This window comes from Gavialis gangeticus, unplaced genomic scaffold (genome assembly GCF_001723915.1).
Source record: "Gavialis gangeticus isolate Ggan-Ray unplaced genomic scaffold, GavGan_comp1, whole genome shotgun sequence".
In the NCBI taxonomy this organism is placed as follows: domain Eukaryota; kingdom Metazoa; phylum Chordata; order Crocodylia; family Gavialidae; genus Gavialis; species Gavialis gangeticus.
In genome coordinates, this window is record NW_017729004.1 from 46,304,182 (window position 1) to 46,315,927 (window position 11,746).

General features: G+C 40.1%; 1 protein-coding gene across 1 annotated transcript in view; it reads left to right on the plus strand.

The window, feature by feature from the left end:
• NSUN6 (NOP2/Sun RNA methyltransferase family member 6) overlaps positions 1–11,746 on the plus strand; it is a 40,643-nt gene that overhangs the window by 3,548 nt on the left and 25,349 nt on the right. The window contains exons 2-5 of the mRNA XM_019508321.1: positions 1,519–1,629; positions 3,804–3,959; positions 5,991–6,070; positions 7,013–7,122. Of these exons, the coding sequence (XP_019363866.1) occupies positions 1,555–1,629; positions 3,804–3,959; positions 5,991–6,070; positions 7,013–7,122 (421 nt within the window). The 5' untranslated portion in view covers positions 1,519–1,554. The remainder of the gene's footprint in view (positions 1–1,518; positions 1,630–3,803; positions 3,960–5,990; positions 6,071–7,012; positions 7,123–11,746) is intronic.

Genomic DNA, 11,746 nt, shown 5'->3' on the forward strand with positions numbered 1-11,746 from the left:
CTGGGGGTGTTTAGCATTGCATTTTTTGGAGAAACCCTATAATTCCAAGTTCACCTCTTTGCCAGGAAAAGTTAGAGGACAGCCTTTGGTTAAGTGATAAGACTAATACAAGGACCTAGCAGAAAATTTGTAAAGAGAGGTCCTAGTATGGTTTTCTATTCTACACTCTGAAGAAAGATAAATAAAAATGCTGACAGGATTATTACATAGTACATGACTGAATTCATTTATCCCTCAGTATCTTTTAAAGAGGCGTCAGGGGACAGGATTTCCACTAAAATTGAGAACACGAGTATAGAAGCTGAGGATACTGCAACTAATTGGTCAGTTAGCATAGCAAGATGGGCAGAGTTGCTCTCCACTAGCAAGTTCTACAAGGAGAGGAGATATTTTGAACATCAGGAACACATCATGCATATTCATCAGAAAAGTCTTCATGCTCTAAATGGTGTTCAATGGCTAAGTGCGTGTGATCGTTACGCGAATATGACTTTTACATACAACCTAGTACTAGCATTTCAGCTATTCCACCCAATTTTTATTTTGGGAGATAGAATAGCCTGTCCCAATTATCCAAGGGAAAAATAAGGCTGTTAGGGAAAGGCACGAGTTTCTGGCCTAGTTGTTATTCACCTAAAGTACTGGTGAAGGCCAGGCAAAGCTCTCAAGGAGAAGGGGGTCTGAAGAAGTCCAACATCAAAATTGGAACTGGGAATATTGGATTGGAATTAGCTGACATAAGGATATACCAGGAGCCAAGGTAAGATCAGGAGTCAAAACCAGAACCAGGAGTAGCGTAGAGTCAAACCAGAACCAAAGCCAGAGTCAGGATATACTAGGAGTTACAAGCAAAACCAGAGAGCCAGTAAAAGAAAGCCAGAAACATAAAGAGATTAGGAGCAAGTACCTCCGTCTCCCTGGACAGGAATGTAGTGAGCGGGGCCTGGTTTATAAGGGCTAGAGCCGGGGTGGGGGAGGGGGTGTTGTCTATGGCCTCAGGCTTTTGGCTGCCCTGATTATCTCATTTGGACCAGCTGAGCCCAGGGGACTCTTCTGGGCTTGTCTGTTTACTAGCTACCTCAGGGGATGAATTCCCCTTAACTTCTGATTAGGAAGGCTGGGTTTTAATGTGGCCTTATTACAGTGGAAAGTAATGGAAAACTCCAAAGAGTTGCGAATAAAATATTCTAGATATATAGGTATCTATTTGGGTCTTTATGTATATTTATTTGAATTGACAAAGCATTTAAAATTATAACCAGATAGCCAGTACCACTGGAACAGCCAGTAAGTCTTGTACAAATTGATGTTAGATTTTTAACGCCTTTCTGCAATTCCATTCATTAAAATTACTGTTTTGCCTGAAAATACACTAATATTGATTATTATGAAAAGATATCTTTTTTCTTATGGTATTGTACACTGCGTTATTTGCAGTTCTAGCATTTTAATATATTTATGAATGTTGTCAATTAAGCGTGTTCATCCAAGAAAACCTTAAAGTGTGTTTTATTGCAGTTGTTCACTGTGAAGACCATAGCTCTATAAAGGAAAATGTCTTTTTTCCCAAAAATATTATTGCTACCTGAAGTTGAAGGATACCTCAACAATGTATTTAGAAATCAGGAGGTAGGTTCAAGAAGAAACTGTTAATAATCAACCTGCACAACCTTAGATTTGCCTTTTCCTGATTGAATATTGAATTATTCAGCTATCGGCATTCTTCTAACTTCATTTATTTGTGTGCAGTTGCTGATAAATGCCTCTCAAAATAAAGTAGCATGTGTTTAATATTCAGGCATAGGGAGATCTTTGTAATCTAAGGCTCTGCTTTTGCAATGGGTCCCATCTGCTTCCAGGACTGGGAATCATGGCCCAGGATTATTAATTTAATCTAGAAGTTATGAAATATCCAGTTGTCAGAAGTACAACCATTTATATATGTACATTTTTAGACTTTTTTAAACGATGGTAAATTAATATTGAAGTGCTATCAACTACAGTTAGCCATCAGACTTAAATGGAAAATTAATTGTGGTGTTTCAGTGAGCAGAAAAATTTGTATTAGCAATAAGGATATTTAGAAATGAAGAAGCTCAGCAACTATTTATGTATTTCAAATATTTATATAGCATAAATGCTTCATTTATAGCCTTTTCCTGATCATGGCATGTAAGGTTAATTTTTTTTAAAGACAGTTTGTAAAGGAAAAATAAACTTTTAAAATTTTATTTCTGGCCTGTAACATTTTTTCAAAAATATTCCTTCCATCCCAATCTGTTAGAAATACCAGGACTCTAATATGATGCTTCCTACTTTTTCCTGAGATGCTTTGGAGGGCCTGCGAAAGCTAATCGGAGGTTCTCAGGCTTTAAGCGCTAGGAATATTGAACAAAAAAAAAAAAAAAAGAGAAGAGAGAATTGGAGAGGGTTTTTAGCAGTCTGTACAAGTTTCCCTCAGATTGGCAAGTACCAACAAAGTTGATTCTGAGATGCCATAATCCTACTTCTGTGGTCATCCATAAATTCTTCCAGGAAATTCTCCTCCTTTCTTCCCCATCCCCACCAAATACAAAATAAAAACAGGTAAATTGCACTTGAATTTCTTATGGAAATAAAAACAGAAACAACAAGCTTTGTGTCCTCGTCAGTCCATCAGACCAGCTCACCACATCTTCAAGTTTAAATCCATATTTGTCTCTCTTGAGCCTCTGTATAGTCAACTCAGTCCTCTGTTTAATAGGGTGATATCAATGCCATGAACAGGCATTCACTTCTAGGAGTGGACACTTCTGAGAAATTTCCACTGCTAGAAATCTTTCTGGAGAAGCAGTGTACAGGAGGTCAGCCTGCGCCTCCTCTCTGTACCTCGTGGGGAGCAGTGGCTGCTCCCAGGGGCAGAGGAGCCCTGGGGAAAGACTCTCTCTGCCTTCCCCAGCCAGGCCTCTGGGGAATAGGGAGGGAGAAGTTCTTCAGCCCTGTTCCCAGAGCCCCTTCCCCAAGCCAGGTAGCTCTCAGTTTGGGGAAGGGGCAAAGCCCCTTTTCCTCCCTGCCACCAACCTCCAGTCCCCAGTCTGGGGAGTGGGTGAGGTGCAGTGAGCAGCTGCTCCTCCACTACCCCTCAGTCTCCAAGAGCAGAAAAGAGGGAGCAGTGGAGGCAAACCATTGCCTACAGTCACCCCAGGCTGGGGAAGGCCCAGGAAGTCTGGGGAGCAGTAGGTGTCTGTTTCTCCCCTCCCCTCCCAGTCCCCCGAAGGAGTCAAGTGGCAGGGAAGAGCAGAGGCATTATTTCTTGCAAGAGAGTCTTGCATGAGAGAGATCTTGTTGAAAGAGGAAGATCTTTCTCCTAAAAAGCCTGTCTGCCTACGGAGTGTATCTCTGTACTCTTTCTGGAAAGATCCAGTTCTTTTATAAATAAAGCGTTTTTCTTGCAGATGAAATTTGATGAAAGCCTCTTTGCTTGTGGTTATTATCAGGAGAGCAGCCGTTCTTGTGGTAGAAATATAATACCTACACCTAAATTAACAGATTCGTTCTGCCATGGATTCTGCTGCTAGTTCAGATACTCTTGCTCAGTAAGACCGGTCTGTTGAGGAAACAAAATCGGTCCTTAAGTCTGTGTCTGTGTTTTTCCCTAAAGTTATTGGGGGTTGCAGGTACATTTGAGGGACTATTACACAGCATGCATGAGTATGTTCCTTCAGCCCAGCATAATGTTTGCTTTATCATTTTTGTCTACAACAAATACAACTGTACAATGCATTTTATTATTACTTTAAAATAGTTTTCCCCTCTTCTTTTAGCTTGTAACTGCTTTGGATGCACAGGAAGCAGAGAAAAAGTATGAATCTCTGTTAAGTCATCTGCCTCATCCACCAGCCTTCACAACTGTTAGAGTTAACACTCACTTAACCTCAGTTAAACATGTGAAAAATCTGTTGTTTGAAGAGATCCAAAAGGTTTGTGCAGGTTTATACCCTGGTTTTCAGGATAGCTACAAGGATTTTGGGGTTTTTAGCAGTTAAATTACACACTCTCCCTCATACATGTTATGGGTGTCTTCTCTTTCCAATGGCAGACAAGGTTCTTTGGGTGAATCTGGTATTTTTTATTTTTTTAAAATGGGGGTTGGGAAGGCCTCGGGGTACGCGGCAGCGGTGAGGAGAAAGGGGTGCACTTCCAATTTCGCCGGCTATACTTGCCTATTGTTTGCAGTGGACTTCCACCCCGCTCATTGATTGGCCAGGGGACTCCCTGTTTCATGACCAGCCGCCGGGGGTGCACCAACCAAAAAAGATTGAAAACCCCTGTAATAAAAGATACCAGATTCACCCAAAGAACCTTAGCTGGCTATGTCCTTAGACCAACATGGCTACAACTTGTTCTCTTTCCAATATAATTTAGGGACTAAAATCCTGTTGATAGTGTCAAAGTCCATCAAGTGTAACAGTGGTCAGTATGCATGAAAGGAAGGCACAGTGTACCAGGCCAATTTTGTAGAAGAAAAAAAGACACCTTTTTTGAAAAGATCTGAAGAATGAAACTAACTTGTTGAAAAATGTGTGCGATTGGATCACAGAGAACCATTAGTTCTTGTGTGTTGTAATGCCATACCTTCTTTCAAAGACTTTAAATCTATTAATGCAATCCAAGTACTCTTAGATTATTATTCTTAGTATTTAGCAGCACCTAGAAGCCCCAGGATTTGGGGTACCTACGTACTAACGTACAAATACAGAAAGAAGGAACTGTAGTCTAGACCAGTGTTGCTCAATCACTGGCCTGCAGAGCCATGTCCTGTGATCTGCAGGGTTTCCCCACAGGTCCAAAATTTGGTGGTGGAAGAGTGCTGGAAATTAATGCTGCCACTGCTCCCCCACTGCCAGATTTCCAAGCCCTTTGGGCCAGATGACATAACTGTATGCAGGACCAGGGGCCAAGCAATGGACCACCAACACATGCCAAAATTGGGGCCATGGACCGGATCCCACATCAGGCATCTAGCCCACAGGGCAAAAGGTTGGGTACCGATAGTCTAGATGTCATAGCAGTTATATAATGAAACAAATAGTCTGAGAAGGTATGTGCAAAAGGTGACAGGAAAAAGCTGTTTCTATCGGGGGTTTTCCAGAAACCTTGTAGACAATAGAAAGAACCTGTGGTTTCAGGTAGTTTGGGTAGTTTCCCGCTGATGGTGTAATGTTCAAAAATATTTTGATATATAGTCAATTTAGGAATTTTTTGCTTGCTTTTGTTTATCTAATGACTACTGCTATCTGACAGAAAATTAATTGGAAGACAGAAGGTATGAAGAATAGATTGTTTAGAAATGCTAGTATATCTCTGTAATCTTTCTGCACAGATCCAGTAGTTTTATAAATTATTGATGTTAGAGGGCATACAAAGAGCTATTGCGTGACAGGAGCCCAAACAGTTCTGTAATACAAAAGTAGTTGTCGGTACTCCCTTGACTGGGCTGGCATCACAAAAATTTACAGATTTATTTAGAAAGGAGAAACCCCGTAGGAAATGCAGACAGGCTTCTAGTTATATGAGGTGGAAAAAAATAAAGGACCTTCTAAAAGTCTAGGATCAATTCTAAAATGGCAAGCCAGAAGTCAGCTCTTTTGAATATATTTGCACAACTAATTCCCATAGCAGCCAGCATCTTCGCAGGTCCTTCTAACTTGAAATCACTATCCACAGACATGTCAAATAGGGAGGAAGTGCTCATGATACATTAAGTAATATGTTAATATGTCTACCTGATGATGACATAGCACAAGCCTGTTCCCAAAAAGCAGACTTTATGGATACATGAATGCTCATTTCCCAGCTTCTCTCACTTAAAGTGATTGTTTTGCCATTTGTAGCTACAAAGTATGAATAGTCAACTGACTTCTGAATGCAATATAGTACTTTGTTTAAATCCTACTACCTGTGGTCTAATAAGTTTTTTCGGTTTTTGGTTTTTGTTTTAAATTTAACAGCAGTTTAAAGGTCTTAATGTTCCAATCCTTGAGCATCCAGAACTCCAGGACATTTTGCTAATTCCTGTCATTGGACCCAGGTAATGTAATTTTTGGAATGACAACCAGTTTGTATTACTGAGTTGCAATGCAGACTTTATTTCTGATCACTTACTATACAGATTACGATACAAGGCCTGCTACTTGTCTTAGACACCATGCACATTTGATTTTTAAAAGATGCAACACTCATTGGAAGGAGTTCTTTCCCCATCTATGAAAGTGGACTTTTTAATTTATATTTCTATTCCCATGGAATAGTTTATCTACTGCTTAACTGACATTACTGTTGAGGGCTAGTCTACATTTCATAACTACATCCACTCTCCAAACTATGATTTTACTAAGTTTGTGTCAAGCGGTCTTGTAATCCAGCTGGACATTAAGTAATTATAGTGTGTACATGCTGTGCATTATACTATAGTATTTGCTATTTCTCTTTAACACGTACTTCTACCTTGCTTGTTGTCCTCTACTAATATTAAATAATTCTCTACAGTATTGTTTCTAAATGTACTATTTATAATTGTTAATAAACCTGAGCATGCTCTCCCATTAGCAAACTTTTCATAGTTGCTGATAAAAAAAAGTGCCTTTCAACCTGTTAAAATGTTTACTGAAGTAAAAACACATTGTATATACTAAATTTTTAAAAGTCATGTTTTGTGGTGATCTGATTGAATATGAAGTGGCTACTAACAGAGAAAAGGGTAGGGGTTGTTTCTGCATTCATGTATAACTAGATTTTGTATTTGCATGTTGTATTGGTAGCAGCAGCACTTTTTCAAGGAAAGGCTTACTTATTGGTATTATTTTTGTTTTTATCAGTACTGAACATACCTTAGAAATGTAATATACAGTATACAGATATACCACCCTGCAATAGAAATAACACTTATGGACTGAAGGGTTGGGGTTTTAAACTTCTGAAATAGAATGACTTTAGTAAGTTTTTGTAAATAAATTACCTTTTATATCTGCAGGAAGGATCTACAACAGCAGTTATCTGAGGTCATTGTCGGAGCCCAGTGTGGGAATGCAGTTCTCCGTGGTGCACATGTCTACGTCCCTGGAATCATCTCTGCTTCAAAATGTAAGCATGATTATTCTAGTATAGAGAAGGGGAAAAAAAGACATCCATTGCTGCTGAAAGTTTATATCTAGTTTACCATGTTTTTGATTGAAACTTAAGGGTTTTTTTTTCATTTTACAAGGCACATAAAATCGTGAATATTAGTTCTCTTTAGCTCTGCTTTGAATTTTCTATACTTTTTAGAGTCTTCCATTTCTAAGTGGAAGAATTAGCGCTCTCTAATATATTTCTACATTTTTCCTGTTTTGACTTAATTTTTTAAGGGCCTGTTTTTAAAGTGAGAACTGATTTGACAGATATGAGAAAAATTATAGTTTTGCTTTATATCAAAGGTAATACTTCTGTAGATTTTGTTATAAGCTAGAATAGTGACTAGTAAAGTAAATACTTATCTTGGATAATTGTATATTTGGCAGTGCTGAGGATTGTCATTTTTCACTCTACGCAGAGGAAAATGTGGTGGCATAAGAGATAACTCTGGATCATAGGACGTTAGGGCCTAAAGGGACTTCATATGGTCATCTATTTCAGCCCACTGCTGAAGGCAGGATCATCCGTGATGAAACCATCCCAGCCAAGTGTCTGTCTAACCTGTTTTTGAAAGTGTCCAAGAATGGAGATTTCACAACTTCTCTAGGTAGCCTGTTCCAATGCGTGACCAGCCTCAGAGTCAGAAAGTTCCCCCTAATCTCCAGTCTAAATTTTCCTTGATGAAGCTTGAGTCCATTGCTCCTAGTCTTGCCCTCCACTTGTCCTAGACAGTGTGCATATTTGCAGAGGAAAGGCCATTTCCATCCTCTCTATACTCACTCTTCAGGTATTTGAAGGTTGTTATCTAAATGCCTCTCGGTCTTATCTTCTCCAGGCTAAATAACCCTAGGTCTTTCAGCCTTTCTTTGCAAGTCTTGTCTCCCAGTCCCTTCATCATTTTTGTTGCCTTGTGCTGGACTCCTTCCAAACTGTCCACATCCTTCTTAAAGTGTGTGGCCCAGAACTGGACACAGAACTTCAGGTGAGGCTTCACTAGTGCTGAATAGAGAAGAATCACTTCCCTTGATTTGTAAGTGATACTCCTGTTACTATAACCCAGGATGCTGTTGTCTTTTTTGCAGCATGGCCACACTGTTGGCTCATATGCAGCTTACGGTCCACTGTAACCTAGTGTCCTTCTCTGCAGTACTGCAGCCCAATCAGTTGTTCCCCTGTCTGTACTTGTGCATACAGTTATTCCATCCTAAGTGCAAGACTTTGCTCTTATCCCTGTTGAATCTCATCTCATTGATTGAAGACCATTTCTCCAATCTATTCAGATAATTCCAGATCCTAGCCCTGCCCTCTAGAGTGCCTTCAGTTCCACCCAACGTGGTCATCCACCAATTTGCTAAACGTGCATTCAGGTCCACATCTTTAATGAAGATGTTGAGCAATACTGGACCCAGGACAGAACCCTAGGGAACCTCATTTTATACCTCCTCCCAGCTATTGAGGACCACATGCTGAATATCATGATCCAACCAGTTAGGTATCAGACAGTACTTTCATCTAGTCTGTGTTTCCTTGTTAATAGAATATTGTGGGAGACAGTGTCAAAAGCCTTGCTAAAGTCAAGGTATACCATGTTCACTGCTCTCCCCTCATCAACAGAGCCTGTCATTTTATTTTAGGAGGAAATCGGATTGGTCAGGCATGGCTTGTTCTTGGTGAGTCCATGCTGAGTGTTCCTGATCACCTTGTTTTCCTCTAGGTGCTTCTCAATGGGATTCCTTGAGAACCTGCTCTATGATTTTTCCAGGTATCAAGGTCAGGCTGACTGGTTTGTAGTTCCCCAAATCTTCCTACACATTTTCAAAGATGGGCACTACATTTGCATTTTTCCAGACATCTGGGACCTTCAGTATCCTTGGGTACATACCATCTGACCCTGCTGACTTGAAAGCATGTAATTTGTCCAAGTAATCCCTGACATGTCCTGTGACTACTCTAGGCTGTTTGTCTCCTTCCATATCTCTGATGTCAACTGCATTCATCTGGTAGCTGTTCCTATTTGTGAAAACTGAAGTAAAAAAGCATTAAATACTTCAGCCTTCCTGGCATTGTCTGTGAGCAGTTTGCCTCCTGCATTCCATAAGGGGCCCATGGAATCCCTGGTTTTCCTCTTACTTTTGACATACCTATAGAATCCCAGTGTATTGCCTTTTATGTCCCTTGCCAACTGCATTTCAAATTGTGGCTTCCTAATTTTATCCCTGCATGCACTTATACTTTTTCCTAGTACTGTGACCAAGTTTCCACTTTTTATAGTATTTTTTTTTGAGTTTCAGCTCCTTGAATTGATCATTATCTAGCCAGAGTGATCACCTGTTGCACTTCTTCTGTTGCATCAGGATAGCTTGGTCCAGTGTCCTTAAGAGAGCCTCCCTAAAGTGCAGCCAACTCTCCTGGACTTTTTTCCCTCTCAGCCTTTCCGCACAGGGGACCCCACCCACAGGTTCCTGAGTTTGTTAAAGTTTGCTTTTCTTAAATCCAGTGTCCTTATTTTGGTTCTCTCCTTCCTTCCTCCCTTTAGGATCTTGAACTCTGTCATTTTGTAGTCACTATCAGCCAAGTTACCTTCCACCTTTACAGTATCAGTCAGTTCCTGTTTCTGAGTAGTTAGTCAAAAAGAGCTTCTCCTCTCATTGGCCTCTACTATCTGAATCAAAAAGTTATCCCCAACGCACTCCAAGAACTTGCTGGACTGTTTGTGCACTGCTGTGTTTCCCTCCCAGCAGATGTCCCGATAATTAAAGCCCCCCATCAGAACCAAGTCCTGCAATTTGGAAGCTTCTGCCACTTGTTGAAAGAATGCCTCATCCACCTTCTCCTAGTTTAGAGACCTATAGCAGATACACACTATGACATTTCCCCCTGCTGCTGTCCCCTCTGGCCTTTACCAAGAGACTTTTAACAGGCCTACCTTCCATTTCATACTGCACCTCTGGACATGTATACATCACTCTTATATATAAAGAAATGCCTCCTCACTTTTTTACCTCTCTCTCTTTCCTGAACAGCTACATGCATCTATGACCATAATGTGAACTATCCCATCACATCTCCATAATCCCAGTTACATCATAATTCTCTGATTGTACTAGGACCTTCAATTCTTCCTGTTCATTCCCTATACTTCTCACATTACTTTGTAAACATTTAAAGTGTCTAACTGACTGAACTGTCTTCTCCCTACAGACAATGCTAAGATTTCTATTATTGCTTCCCCTTACTAAAGTCTCCAGGCTCTTTACTTACCTCTAGCCTTTTGTCTCCATGCCCAAGTGAACTTTTTTACTCTTTAACACCCACCAGTGTTATCAGGTGTTATCGTCTGATATGCTGGCAAATAAAGACTCATTGCCAGGTACAGACATTACACTTTTACCAGTATAAGTGATCAGAAACCAGTCTATACCCATAACAAAACAGAAGTTTGGCATACATAAACTGGTTTAAAAATGGCATAACCCAATCTAATATTCCCCCACCCACCAAAGGTCAAATGCATGTTCTGTTTGCTAGCCATCTTAACTACACTGCTTGCAGAAAACTGTGCAACTTAGATCTATTCCACCTCAAGCTTTTTGAATGTCTGTACCTAGTTACTGATTCATGATTTTTTAAAATCCTAAAAAATCAGAGGTAAAGCAGAAATGACTTTTTTTCCTCTTGAGAAGAAAAAAAATCTTCTATCTTTTAGAAAATAACAACTCCTACTTTATATACTGGAGAGTGCTTAGTGTTCACTTGCATATTGAATCACTTTATAATATTTGTTTTCTTTAAAGTTCAAATGATTTTTGTCGCATAATTTTGGATGATTCACCTTGTTATCATCATGGTAGTGACTGTTGATCTGTTAACTGAAGAGATATTTGTTAAAAATGTAAACAAGCAAATTTTAGTCCCAAGTTATGAAAGCTATTATGCCTATGCTCAAACCGATCCCCACTCAAGAAAGCAAATAAACACATGCTTAACTTAAAATGTGTGCATAAATCACATTGACTTGGACTGCTTTTCTGAATCCAGACTTATGAGGACTCAAATAAATAGCTTCAGCATTTTTTAAACTGCTTTTTGTACAAACACATTACTCAGGAATATGCAAAAATACCTTCTGAACAAGCTAGTGATTCATAATCATTGATGCTTATTAACAAATAACGTCAAATAAAAGTGGGAAAATATGTTGAATAAGACTTTACAAATACTGCACAAAAAGAGAATGCAATTAGAGGGCATGCTTGAGGCCACATACAGTAAAGCCTTGTGCCTAGAAACAGTACTTAATATAGAAGATATAATTAGGGGAGGGCGGGGAATAGATAGAAGCCGGACTCGAGGGGATCGCCTTCAGACCTCAGGTTGGGGAGGACCGGGTTAGAGAGCTTCTGGAAGGGCTGGACGTGTTCAAGTCAGTGGGTCCGGATGCTCTCCACCCCAGGGTGTTGAGGGAGCTAGCTGGGGTTATTGCAGGGCCCCTGGCACGGCTCTATGAGCGATCGTGGTGCTTGGGCCAGGTGCCAGATGATTGGAAGGTAGCAAATGTGGTCCCCATCTTCAAGAAGGGGAAGAGGGAGGACCC